Source organism: Saccostrea echinata, unplaced genomic scaffold, assembly GCF_033153115.1.
Source record: "Saccostrea echinata isolate AGI-Se365-2 ecotype Australia unplaced genomic scaffold, CSIRO_AGI_Sech_v1 ptg000054l, whole genome shotgun sequence".
Lineage (NCBI taxonomy): Eukaryota > Metazoa > Mollusca > Bivalvia > Ostreida > Ostreidae > Saccostrea > Saccostrea echinata.
This window is the reverse complement of record NW_026889803.1, coordinates 3,399,301-3,413,944: the sequence shown is the minus strand read 5'-3', so window position 1 is coordinate 3,413,944 and position 14,644 is coordinate 3,399,301. Positions and strand designations below refer to the sequence as shown.

The window sequence follows — 14,644 nt, the reverse complement described above, 5'->3', positions numbered from 1 at the left end:
CTGAGTCAAATATCTGTTACAGTTTGTGTGTATATTTTGTAATGTCTATCATGAAATGACGTGCATTCTTTTCATGGCCGTAGGAACCGGGGGGGGGGGCAATAATTTTGTAGATATATAGATTACTATAGTAAACATAGATAATATGTGCTTGTGCCCCCTCAATAAAAACGTCTGATGACCTTTTTTTTTTTTTTTTTTTTTTTTGCTTGCCAGGAAAGAAGTATTGATAAATAATGTATATTTTAATAACTTTTTCTAATTATTTGGGTATTTTCTTCATCATATTAAAGATTGAAAACATTCTGACAAAGACTTTTGAAAAATATTTACAAATTTAGGTTGTAAATTGACTCAAAAAATATTGAGCACATTTGCCAATATTCGTTAGAATGTGGACTTATAATCTTTTATGTCAGTTGAATAAAAAAGAATTCATTCTCGAATAATATTGCTTAATACGGTTCAGTTAATAAAGTCTATAAACGAAGATGTTTGAAGAAGTATTTTTGTGATTTTCTATATTCTCTTTATGACCAGTACCCCTAAAAATGGCTGAAATTAAAATGTAGTTGCAGTGTAACATTATCATTCCAAGTTGCACAGGCTGCACTACATTTAATAACAAGGAAACATACCATATATTTTTAACTGATTGATAAGCAAGTACAATGTACTAATTTATCATTTTGAAAATCTTGTGACAAAGACTTTTCCGACATAGGTTCTACCTTAAGTTATAATTAAGTTGTAATACTTTGTGAATGTGTACGACCAGCCAATTTCACAATAAATGAGCTAGATGATAAAGTATAGTTTACGGATCGTACTATATATAGTTAACGAATGTTACAGTTAGGTGCTGTTAAGGTGCGGAATTCACAAAATATTGTGATACGTATAGTTCTACATTTGAGAAACGCCGTTTAACAGCAGAATGTCCTCTGATTTCGTTCATACACAATTGATATTACCGGTATATTTCACCACACTTAACTAGAATTTACGATCAACTAACTGTTATCAATAGTTTTGATGGTAAATCAGAGATACGGTTAATCCTAGTTACAGCATCTTAAGATTTTGCTACACTTGCAACAATTATATTCATTGGTTGTTAAAAATATATTACTTGTTGACATTAATAGGACATTTTTCTATCATGTCAAAGAAAATCTAATAGGAAATGAAGAAAAAACAAAGACAGGAAAATTATTAAAATTTATTTCTCATTCTAAAAAAAAGGGATAGAGAAAAATGCGGACGGTTTGTTACATCAAATGTTTCTTCATAAAAAATAAAGTAAATCATTGATATTTATCCCTGCCAAAGGAACTTCAAGGAAGTCAATCAAACTTGCATCGCGATGCGCATCACGAGTCACTCAGGTGACCTATTGCTGTATGTTTTCGTGCGTTAATATTTTCAGCTTCTTCTCTGGAACCACTGAACCTATTTCAGGCAATTGGCTTAAATACCATTTATGAAATGAGTGAATGTATATTGAATTCTTTAAAAATCTTCTTCTCTGTCCCTTGGTATTTAGCAGACAAACTAATTGCATAGTTCTGATAAACAAGGACACCTAGTTCTTCCAAAATTTTGAATTTCATGGCCCCTGGGTCAGAAGTGTTAGGGTGGGGCTCTATTGATCATATAGTAAAATACATATTAAATTCTTTAAAATTCTTCTTTTCTGTCCCTGGGTATTTAGCAGACAAATTAATTTCATGGTTATTATGAGCAGGGATTCATATTCCAAAATTGTAAAATTCATGTTTTGGTTAGGGTGGGGCAAAAAAATCTTCTTCTCTCCCCCTGTATATTAAGCAGACAAAGTAAGGGCATTGTTTTAGAAAGCAAGAGCGGCTCGTTCAAAATTGTGAATTTCATGGCTCCAGGGTCAAGGTTCTGGTGTAAGGGTGGGGCTTCATTGATTATTTAGTGAAAATGCATTATTTTTTTGAAAATCTTCTCTGCTCCTGGGTATTAAGCAGATAAACTAAGTGCATGGTTATGATGCCCAAGGGTGCCTCTTTCCAAATGATGAAATTCATGGCCCCCGGATCAGGGGTGTTGGTGTTAGGGTGGGGTTCTGTTGATCATATCGTGAAATACATATTAAATTCTTTGAAAATCTTTTGCGTCTTTAGGTATTTAGCAGATAAATTAATTGTATGGTTATGATGAGCAAGGGTGCCTCTTCCAAAATTGTGAATTTCATGGCCCTGAGTCAGACGTTTTAGTGTTAGGGTGGAACTGTATTGATCATAATGAAATGCATGCTGAATTCTTAAAAACTCTTCTTCTCTGGCCCTGGGTATTTAGCAAACAAACCAACTGCATGATTATGATGAGCAAGGATGTTTGAAATTTATGGCCCCTGGGTCAGAGGTTTTGGTTTTAGGGTGGGGTCCTATTGAACATATAGTGAAATGCATATTAGATTCTTTAAAAAACCTTCTCTGCATGGCTCTGGGTATTTAGCAGACAAATTAATTTCAACCTTATGATGAGTAAGTTACATTTCCAAAATTGTGAAGTTCAAGGCCCCTGGATCAGGAGTTTTGTTGTTAGGGTGGGGCTCTATTGATCATATAGTGAAATGCATATCAAATTCTTTAAAAACCTCTGGCCCTGGATATTAAGCAGATAAATGAATTTCATGCTTATGATGAGTAAGGATACTTCTTCCAAATTTGTGAAATTCATGGCCCCTGGGTCAGGGGTTTTGCCATTAGGGTGGGGGGCTATATTGATCAAATAGAGAAAAAAAAACATTATTTCTTTGAAAATAATCTTCTCTGCCCCTAAGTATTTAGCAAACTTACTAAGTGCATAGTTATATGATGAGCAAGGTTACCTCTTCCAAAATTATTCAGAATTTCATGGCCCTGCAACGTCAGGATTTTTGGAGTTAGGACAGGGCTTTATTAACTATATATAGTGAAAATGCATTAATTTAGTTCTTTGAAAATCTTCTCTTCTCTACCCCTGGGTATTAAGCAGACAAACTAATTGCATGATTATATTAAGCAAGGATAACTCTTCCAAAATTATGAAATTCATGGCCCCTTGGTCAAGGGATTTAATGTTAGGGTGGGGCTCTATTGATTATAGAGTGAAAATACATTTTTTTCTCAGAAAATATTATTCTCTGACTTTGGGTATTAAGCAAAGGTTATAAGGGCATAGTTATGATGAGCAATGGTGCCTCTTCCAAAAATGTGAATTTAATGGCCATGGGGTCAGGGTTTTGGAGTTAGGACAGGGCTCTATTAACAAAATACAAAAATGCATAAATTCTATAAAAATCTTCTTCCTACCCCTGGGATATTTAGCTGACAAACTAATTGAATGGTTATTGTGAAATTCTTGGCCCCTATACTAGAGTTTCTGGTGTTAGGATGGGGTTATATTGACTATACAGTGAAAATGCATTTAATCTTTGAAAAGCTTCTTCTCTGCTTATGGGCAACTTTGAGGCAAACAGAGTATTAAGTTGTAATCAGCAAGGGTGTTTTTTACCAGACTTGTGAAATTTTGGACCACTGGCTCAAGTGTTCTGGTGCTGGACAGGTCTCTTTTGATCTTGTAGTGAAATTTGTATGCTACTGTGAGACGTTGTTCTCCTTTAGTCCTCTTTTTCCCCTTTCCCCTCACCTATGATAATTAATCTCTGTTCATAATGTAAAATGTCAATTGATTAAAAGAATTATACAAGAAAGCTTAATATATAATACAAAAAATAATTTCATAGTTTTCAATGGTCTGATAGACTTATAAATAATAGATAAATAAAAATGAGGGGGAAAAAATATTCTATCTTTGTACATTAAATGTTCCTCAAATACAAAGAGAGAGACCATTCTGAGAGGGAATGTGATGGGTTTACTGTATGCCAAAGCATTATTGTTTTGAATAGTCTGCATCGTGATAGTGACAAATGGGAGTGTATTAGCACTGCCAATGAGGATAAGACAACTTTTTGTTGATCCTTGATCATCTTATTTCTCTTGCTTTCGGCAACATTGCTTTATCTATCAGTTTATTTTTATTTTATACATGTACTTCTATGAATCTTTTACAGTGCTAAACTCAGGTGACTGTTAAGTCCCATGGGCCTCTTGTAAATTTCAAGGTATATTGTCAACCAAAAGTCTCTGACGAGACTGTAGCTCTACTGGTTGTACTTATAAAGGAAGATAAAAGTAGCACTTGGACTTAAAACTTTGCAATAGCAATAAATAGAATAGCGATCCTTGGTTTTGTCTCTTTTTGTGGAAAAGATTTATTGCAATCAGACTAAAACTGTAGGAGGAGTAACCTTTGTAAAATAATTTTACAGAAATTTCTATTTAATTAAGTAACCATGGCAACATCATTCAACAAAATCAAAAAACAATAATGACAATTATGTATCTCAGTGTAGTCTACTTGTATGCCAAGTTATACTGAAATCAGACAAAAAAGTGTAGGAGGAGTAGCGTTTTGAAAGTATTTCAAGAAATTTCTATTTTTAGCACCCATGGAAACACTGTTCATTGAAATCCAAAACTGGTAAAAGAGAATTATGTATCTTAGTGTAGTCTACTTGTGTGTCAAGTTATACTAAAATCAGACCAAAACTGTAGGAGGAGTAGCGTTTTGAAAGAATTTCTAAGAAATCTCTATTTTTGGTAACCATGGCGACACATTCATTGAAATCAAAAACCGATATACAGAATTATGTATCTTAGTGTAGTCTAATTGTGTGCTAGGTTATACTGAAATGAGACCAAAACTGTAGGAGGAGTAGTGGTTTGAAAGTATTTCAGAGAAATTTCTATTTTAAGTAACCATGCCAACACTGTTCATTGAAATCAAAAACCGATATAAAGAATTATGTATCTTATTATAGTCTACTTGTGTGCCAAGTTATATTGAAATCAGATCAAAACTGTAGGAGAACTACTGTTTTGAAAGTTTTTCACAGAAATTTCTATTTTTAGTAACCATTGCAACACCGTTCATTGATATCAAAAACCGATATAGAGAATTATGTATCTTAGTGTAGTCTACTAATGTGCCAAGTCATATTGAAATTAGACCAAAACTGTAGGAGGAGTAGCATTTTGAAAAATTGTGTACAGAGGACAGACAGCTAGACGGACGGACGACGGACACCTTACTATCGCATAGGCTCTTCTGGTCTCTGACCAGTAGAGCTAAAAATAAGGAAGTTATTGAGATTTTTGTTTTAGCCACTTGCAAATTCCTGGTCTCACTATTTGACTTCTTTGAGGCATTTAGCAATATTAAGTACTCGTGTAAAAATAAGGAATCTGCAGTAGACCCCACAACCATTCATACTGGGGGATGAGAAATTTACTTATAGAAACATTTGGAGAATCGACCTCCCAATCCCTGCTAAGATATCTGTTATGTAACTAATTTTGTAACTTATCTTTTACCACTAGACTTATCCAGAATCAATGAATTTAAAAGTATCAGTTAAACATGAATCTGTTATTTCTGCCATTAAAAATAAAAAGTCACAAGGTGTTCATCTTCTCTTAAATTTTATGGTATTTGATTATTAGATAACGTCCCAACATTATTTGTATAATACTGTTAGAAATAAACTGAACAAGGCACTTTAGTGCATTGTACCTGTATATCTTTTAGTGCATTGTACCTGTATATCTTTTAAAATAGTCAGTAGAAAAGAATCTTAATAACAAATACTAGCTGAATGCAAACCTTTAGCAACACTGAAAAAATGTACATATGAATAATACACATATTCTTAAAACATGAAATTTGCAATTTTCGAACAAGTTTTTGGAATGTGGGTTTTGAGGAATGTTATAGAAATATTAAAACCTACAATGCCTCCATATTTATATCATAAAGAATATCACAGGTCATATATTAAGGCTGAGAAAAGAACTGATATGCACATCACAACTTTGACTTTTCATCTTGCTGGTCCTTCAAGAGAAAACCTCCCTGTGGAGAACTAGTCAAGCCAGCTCTGTCTTCAAACACTGTGTTGCCACGGACAACAGTTTGGTACACACGTCCCTGAAGTGTTCTGCCCATATATGGAGAGACCTTGTTTTTGTAGTAAATTTTGTCTTCTGTGACCTGGATCAATAAAAAATCAGAAATATCAAAAAATATACCTGAAAATTCATGCAAATTTATATATATAAAAAAAAGGACAATAGGATTTTTTACCTCAATAAAGAGACAGCATTGCATAATAAAACAATTAACACCAACAATTCTTTAAATTATCATTGGATCATTGTTAATTGAACATTCACATTAACTGAACTAATCAGTAGAGGAGTATTTTTTACCTTGAATGGAGCATCAGGGTCCCAGATAACAAAGTCAGCATCAAATCCTGGCTTGATGGCACCTTTTCTGTTACTTAGGCTGGCCACTTTCGCTGTATTCTCACACATCAATTTCACCATGTCAAACAACGTCATTCCATAGTTACGACAATTTGTCCAGAAGAGAGACAGTCCTTAAAAAATACAAAAATGATTTTTTTTTTACACATTCATCATTCAGAGACAATATAACCATTAAAACTATACCTATACAAAATAATTACAACGTCTTTCACTGTCCAATATTTACTGAGACAACCTTCCAATATCTATCGAAATTTATATATTAGTAACTATATTATTAAAACAGGAAATGAACTTGATATCACCAGTACCTACCAAACTGTACAGAAGCAACCCCTCCCCAGGCTTCCATAAAGTCCCCCTTGTCCAGAAGTTTGAGGTCTGGTGTGCAGGGGGAGTGGTCAGACACCACCATGTCTATGTAGCCCCTCTTAAGACCATCCCACAGAAGATCCTGTTAAATAAATAATGCAGCAAGTTCTCACTATTTAAGAGATTTTGATTTTTATGCAGAGAAGTTTCATTGAAGGTGCAATATTCTCACCAAATCTTTGTAAATCAAACTAACTAAAAGAAAGACATCAGAGTATGTGACAGAGGTCAAAGGTAAATGATATCTGATAACTACAGCATACATATATATGTACATATTCAGACATTTCTTCCCTTTAATTTAGGGACCAAATACATTTTAAAAAAACCCCCATCTCTTTCTAAATTTGCCCAAAGCTGTTTTATTACTGCAGAGTCATACGTTCTGTGTAAAGCACCACGGATGAAAATTTCCCACATCACATGATTTGTACCTGGTTTTTCTTTTCCCTGATTGGTGGACAACACTTGTACAAAGTGTTGCCATTGGGAACAGTCTCTGCATTCAGTGACAAGTAATGGTGACATGTCTCCACCGTCAGAGGGGCCCCCTTCTGCTTTGCAGCTATAATGGTGGGCAGAGCTGAGGCAGCAGACAGGTGGACTATATGACATTTCACTCTGTGAAAGATTGAAAATATTATTCCAGGTAAAAGTAAATTGACATAAGTCCTCTGATTCTTTACTCAGTACTTTACGTTACACTGTATATCAAAGGATAAAAAAGTTCTGGTATAGACATAGCTGTAAGAGAAGAATACATATCAGGGATTAAATAGTACACTGAATGAGGGATTGTTTCAAAGGAAAAGTTCTAAAATCCCTTTTCTAAAACATACAGGTATGTGACCAGCATAGTACTTTAAAAACACCAATATTTCTTGGCTTATGACTTTATTTTCATAATTGAAGAACTGAAAGTAGATATTTGTGAAACTTCATTTTTGCTTTTTTTGCTGTAAGTAAACACTTTATTCATTATATCCCCATTCTTTGACAATACATGTAATACCGGTAGTTTCAAGATAAATTTGTAAAATTACTTAAAAATAAATATCAATCTTGCTAATAAAATTGATCTTCATTAATTTTCTTGTTTTCACACAAACCGATGCTTACAGTTGGTTTTTTTTTTAGCTCACTTGATCTGAAAGCTCAAATGAACTTTTCTGATCACCTGCTGTCTGGCATACATCTGTCTGTAAACTTTTCACATTTTTGACTTTTTCTAAAGAACCACTGGGCCAATTTTAACCAAAGTAATCACAAAGCATCCTTGGGTAAAGGGGATTCTAAATTTCTCAAATGAAGGGCTAAACCCTCTTCCAAGCAGAGATAATCAAGAAAAGACAAAACTAGAGTAGAGTCATTCTCCTCAAGAACCACTGGGCTGGAAGAAGCTTCCTGACATAGTGTAGATTCTAAATTGTTCAAATCATGGCTCCCAGGCCCACAACATTGGATCAAATTTTTACACTGAAAGAACTATATACGGTAAGGGCGTATTCCTGCCCCCATAATAGTCAAATTTTGAAAATCTCTTGAAATGAGAAAAAGTGCATACATTGTATAAAATAATCCAAATTAAGACAATATATTGTGAAATTGGAAAAATTAGCTGGCTTTTCTTGTCTCTGTAACGTCACAAACTATTTGGATTTCCGTTATTTTTAAATAGAGGCCAAAATGCACAGAGTTTGTTCAATTTTGACTATAGTTTTTATAGAGCGCAAGCTTGCTCAGGTACCATATTCACATATTTCATTGATATTATCATTCTACACATTATATCAAAAGATCTAGTCTGAGCAGACCTGCGCTCGATAATTTCCAATCAAAATACCGACGTAAAATACGCTATTTTCTCTCAAAATCATTGCAATTTGGAATTTACGTCATTTTATTGACGTCATATCTAACTAATGATGTCATAGTTGATAAAAATATTTAATGCTTTGAAGTCTGCAAATATTCACCTGGTTTAGAACATAATTAAAGATTTCTCCATCAAAGTTTTATTTTGGGGGCAGATACTGGCCACTACAGAATATAGTCCTTTAAGAAAAAGCTTTTTCTCAAGAATCACTACACCAGAAAAGATGGAACTTATGTGAAAGCTTTCTGAGGTAGTGTAGATTCTAAATTACACATATCATAGCCCTTGGAGGTAGGACAGGGCCACAACTAGAACCACTAGACCAGAAAAGATGAACTTATGTGAAAGCTTCCTGAAGTAGTATAGATTCTAAGTTGTTTAAATTATGGACCCTGGGGGTAAGGTGAGATCACAATAGGGGATCAAAGTTTTACATGCGTGGGGTTATAAAAGAAAATAATTAAACTACAAGAGAAACACTGATTTGCAAACATTCCCAAGTTGTGAGGATTTATTTTTTTCTTCAATTATGGACCCCAGCTTGGAGGTGGCTAAAATCAGGTCAAATTTGACATAATGCAAATATACAGAAAAAAACTTTCTTTTCCATAGCAGCAAGACTATTTTAGTCATATTGATATTAAAGCATCCCCATTTTGTATGTAAATCAGAGACCCCTTAAAGTTAGGTTAGGGACATAATAATTTGGGGGGGGGGGGAGGGTCACAATTTTTACAAGATGCCCATGGGTCACAATGCTCACCTAAGTAACCTTGGCCCTTCTGTTCTTTATCAGATTATTTTCCCTATAAATTCTATGTAAATCTCACATGTTGTGGCCAAACACTACCCCTGTGGGTCATTTTTTTTAACAAACTTGAATCTACACTATCTGAGGATGTATCCATATCAATATGACTAATCATGCCTTTGCTGTTCTTGAGATGAAGATTTTTAAAGTTTTTTTCCCATATATATTTATTCCCATGTAAAATTTGAATGCCCATTGTTGCTCCATTTTACCCCTGGGTGTCATTATTTAAACAAACTTAAACTACACTACCTGGAGATGCTTCCATATCAATATAACAAATCATAAGTTTGATGTTCTTAAGATTTTAAAGATTTTTCCTTTGCTTTTCTTGAGAAGAAAGTTTTTAAAGATTTCACCTATATGTTCACTATGTAAAACTTTGATTGCCCATTGTAACCCCACCCTATCCCCAGGGATCATGCAAGATTTGAACAAACTTGAATCTACAACACCTATGGATGTTTCCAAATAAATGTGAATGATCATAGGTTGGCTGTTCTTGAGAAGAAGATTTTTCAAGATTTTTTCTATACATTCCCATGTAACTTTGAATGCACACAGTGGTCTTAACCTACCCCAGGGGGCAAGATTTGAACAAACTTGAAACTACCCTATGTCAGGATCTGTCATATGAGTTTCATTCTTTTCTGGCCTATTAGTTCTTGAGACTTATAAATGACCCACCAATTTTCACTATTTTTTTCATTATCTCTTCTTGGAAAAAAATTGGAAAAAAAAACATGAATCCCCTTTACCCAAGAACGCTCTATGCCAAGTTTGGCTGAAATTGGCCAGTAGTTAATGTAAGAACATGAAAATGTGAAAAGTTTACAAAGACAATAATGATGACAGACAATGAACAAATTTTGTTCAGAAAAGCTCACTTGAGCCTTCAGCTGAGGTGAGCTAAAAATCCATAAATATGGCTGGAGTTTTTCAGGTCAGCTTTGTGGCCAATGGACCTCTTCTTATGTTTAAAACAACTGATTTATAATTTAATTAATATCTGAATCCAAAATCATGATCATACTTGTATTTCAGGCACATTTCACACACAAGATCTATGGCTTTCTCTTCCATGATTGCTGGTCTGGATTCTAGAAACGTTTTATACTCCTCAGGGTTTCCTATAAAAAAAAAGATCACCATGCACTAATACCACAAATTTTTGCAGATTAAATCATTTTTTTCCATTGCCACTATGGGTTTCATCACTCTCACACAGTGATTCCATTTTCTGTTTCTTTAACATGTTAGAAAACCTTTAGGGAGGCATCTGATTGGATGCTATGATCTGTAAAGAACTATATATGATAAAGGCATATCCCTCCTTCTTTTTAAAGTCAAATATTGTAATTCTCTTGAAATGTGCACAATTGCATATCTGACAAAGAGTAAATCTGAATAATAAAATGCACAATTATTGGGAAAAAATATTAGCATTTTTGTCTCTGTGATGTCACAGACTATTGAGATTTCCGATTATTTTTTGAAAAAGCGAGAAAAATCCACATTTTTTACTCATTACAAATTTTTAATATGCACAAACTTGCTAAAAACTATTTTTACATATGACATTGATATCATGCTAAACATTATATCAAAAGATGGGGTCTGAGAGGACCTGCAATCAATATTTTCCAATCAAATTATTAATGTTAAATCACACTACAGTCTGAAAGTATTTTCTTTTGAAATCATTGAAATGTTGAATTTACATCACTTTTTGGCATCATATCTAACTTATGACATCACAGAGGATGAAAATATTTAATGGTTTGAAGTCATCATATAGTCCTTTATAATAAACAAAAACTTAGGAAATTCATTTTTGCAAAGAGAAAAAGGTTGCAAAAAATATGCTCTTCAGTTAACAAGCCATGTGACTTTCAACAATTAAAAAAAATTGAAGTTGGTGAAATAAACATGTAGGTTCCACAATTTCTGCATGCTAGAAACCGGTATCGACCAATCAAATTCCTTTAATTGTCAATAGACACAAGGCTTGCCAAGTGTGTATTGACAGTTAAAAAAGTTAAGGAATGAGCATTGGGAAAAAAGTTATTACTTGAACACATTTATGGAAACATTATCACTGCATGAAACACAAATATTACAATTAAATATAAAGAACAATGTGATGTCATGATACAGTTATTACTAAAGTTGAAAAGGTCAAAAGTCAAGGTCATGAAGTAAAAAATTACTAGTAATAATTGAAAAGTTTTGTCATCAGTAATGCACATGTGAAATATAAATTAAAGCCATATATATCCTTAATCTTCTCTCATTCAAGAGTTATTAACAAAGTTAAAATTTTTAAAAAGTAGGGCAAACTCCATGATCAAGGGGGTCAAAAATAATTGTGCATTTTGAAAGGTCTTATCAAAGGTAATTCACATGTAAAATACGAAAGTCTTATCTTCTCTGATCCAAAAGTTATGACCAAGGTTAAAGTTTTTGTGACAGACAGACATATGGACTGAACGAATGAGATCTAAAGTCCCCGCCCTTTTGCGAAAGCAGGGGACAAAAAAGAATCACTGCACTGGAGTGATGAAACATACAGCAGTAATGGAGATAAAACAGTAACTAACTTACACAAGTCATGAGGAAGTTAATTAGCCAAGAGATTACCATCAGATAAGGTAAAGACACTGAAATGTATAAATTTTATTCAATGTTTAACAGTGATTTACCTTTTGTTCCATTACATGCACAGTCCATCTCTGCATGAAACTGATTGAAAAAAAAATGACACAAAACATAGCATTTATTTGAAACAAGTACAGAATCATGAATTAATTTTAAAAAATTTATAAATATATTTCTTGAGAAAGAACTTATATATAGTTTTAGTCTGATCTGAAATAGCTTTTTACCTAATTTTCATTAATTAATAAATACTTAATTCTAATGAATGGTTTTACTTCACCTTACCAACACTGTGGCATCAGTGCCTTGAAGTGTTTGAAGTGCAGTTTCTAGGTCGGCTCGCTCCACATGTGGAAAATCATCCACTCCACTGTGTATAAGGAAACATTTAAAGCCTACCACGCCTGCATTTAACATGGGCTTCAGTTCTTTCTGCCATTCAAATTCAAGAAAATACTTAAGTATTCCACACTATTTAACAGCAATTAATTCTGTAATCACTTAAACTCTTTTGGTACACATAGTCACAAATTTTAAAAATTGCTCTCCAGTCATACAGGAATGTGCTCTGTTAAAAGATAGTAACTGATGAAAACACACAGACAGTTAATAGACTGTTTCACGATAACTGCGGTACTGCTCTTTTGCAGGGCAAAATGATATATTTTGGTGAAATATGACGTAAAAGTAATTGTTTAATATACGTCATTTAATTATCTGTCATCAAAAACTTCGCCAAATGTTGTAACATGTATTTAGCCCTGCAAAAAAGAAGTACCGCAGTTATCGTGAAAGGGCTAATTCAAAATCAATTTTGCAGTATTATAACCATAGCAACCTTTGCCAACCAATGAATAAAAAAATTCCTTCCTTAAAATATGTAACAAGGATTTTTCTCTTTTATTTGGTTGCATTTCAACTTATAATTGCTTTTGTTTTTTGAATGTGTGTCTAATCAAAATGAATAAAATTCTTTTAAATACCTTGTTTCCATTGTAACGTATGTAATAAATGTTTTCCCAATATTTTTATTCATTTATTTTATTTACAGACACTGTCACTTTGCTGTATAGCTGCCAATGTTAATAATGGGTCACTCAATATGGTTAAAAATGCTATTTTTCAGACTTTAGTGAATGTTGCCATGGTAACCATGACACAAATCAACCAATTTTTGTCTGATATCTAAGTTTACAATATCAAATACTTTTGTCACACAAGTTTGAAGAAATTCTGTGACTATGTGTGCCTCGGTTCCTATTTAACGAACTTAAAATCATTACAGGGAATGGATCTTAATACCATGTACATGAATTGAGAAAAATTAACACTATTATTATGAAATTTCTCTCTCTCTTTTTTTTTTACATTCTTCCTTACTTGATGATTTTTTTCAAAGAGCAATCAAGAATGACTTATGTTGAATATCCTCACTTACTGAATTTCCTGGAACTATCCCTCCCCAGAATGCTACATCTACAAAACACTGGTTTTTGGCTGCATCCATTTTTATTCTGAAGGCATCCAGTGTGGTTGTTGATGGAATGGAATTCCTGAAAATTACAGTAAGGATGCCAAATCATCTATGCACACATCCTATACTTTGATGAAAAAATTATTTTATTTTCATCATCAAGACTTCCATATCAATCCAGAACTTACAGTGGCATGTCAACAATGGTAGTTATTCCCCCTGCCGCTGCAGCTCTTGTAGCAGTCGTGTAACCCTCCCATCTTGTCCTCCCAGGCTCATTCACATGGACATGAGCGTCCACAATCCCAGGCATTATCAGCAAATTCCCAACATCCTGCACCTAATAAAAAGTGGATACACTCGCAGTTACATCAGTCTGCTTTAGATGGAATGTGTCTTAGAATTTGGTAAGGACCTGTCCTGAGATAAATATTAATTTAACTACATCTGCATGCATTCCATGTTTGGCATAATAAAACACAGAAAGTTTTGACATATCAGAATTCTTTATTATATTTATTTTATATAGACCTATAGATAAAAAGACTAATGAGAATTATTATTTTGTGTGAAATATCCTTGTAATTCAGATATTAAAAAAACAACAGCAGTTATATACCTCGCTGTAATCCTTCGCATCGAATCCCGCGGTAAGGACCCTGCATACCTGTCCGTTCTGAACCTCTATACATGCAGGTTTGATCTCATCATCCACCAAGACCCTCTTGCTGAAAAACGCTTTCTTTGATGATGCCATCTAAACACGAAGCAGGGCATCCAATGACTTTTAAAAACAATGATCATGAACAAGTAGCCTAGTATCGCTTGCAAACAATATATTTAACATGCAGATAATAAAAAAAGAGAGAGGACCTGGAAACCCCTTGGTTTGAAACGCTGTTATAAAGTAAAACAGTAGTTACTTACCTGTCGCCAATGTCACCGCGGTTGAACCAAAACTAGGCCTTCTTGCAAAATAAGGTCACATACGTGTGTAAAACCCAAGTCGGTTTCAGTCTCACAAATTCAAGTGGCGGATTTAA

At 33.7% G+C, this 14,644-nt stretch overlaps 1 protein-coding gene across 1 annotated transcript; it reads right to left on the bottom strand.

Moving 5' to 3' along the window:
• Positions 1-5,544: 5,544 nt before the first annotated feature.
• Positions 5,545-14,364, bottom strand: LOC133172570 (allantoinase, mitochondrial-like). The gene is made up of 10 exons (XM_061307492.1): positions 14,221-14,364; positions 13,790-13,941; positions 13,566-13,680; positions 12,413-12,559; positions 12,172-12,211; positions 10,503-10,599; positions 7,217-7,403; positions 6,726-6,864; positions 6,348-6,520; positions 5,545-6,129 (listed from the first exon to the last, which is right to left on the bottom strand). Exons 1-10 carry the CDS (start codon positions 14,356-14,358, stop codon positions 5,944-5,946), a joined length of 1,374 nt encoding a protein of 457 aa, XP_061163476.1. The 5' UTR covers positions 14,359-14,364; the 3' UTR covers positions 5,545-5,943.
• Between the last annotated feature and the right edge of the window lie 280 nt (positions 14,365-14,644).

What these genes read in the sequence shown, in the direction of transcription:
- LOC133172570 (XM_061307492.1), bottom strand. Translation starts at nt 14,358, where the DNA reads ATGGCATCATCAAAGAAAGCGTTTTTCAGCAAGAGGGTCTTGGTGGAT. An exon ending in ATGCGAAGGATTACAGCGAG is followed by an intron (nt 13,942 to 14,220) that starts GTATATAACTGC and finishes ACTTTTTATTAG; the next exon opens with GTGCAGGATGTTGGGAATTT. An exon ending in TGCATGTAATGGAACAAAAG is followed by an intron (nt 10,600 to 12,171) that starts GTAAATCACTGT and finishes TTTTTTTTATAG; the next exon opens with GAAACCCTGAGGAGTATAAA.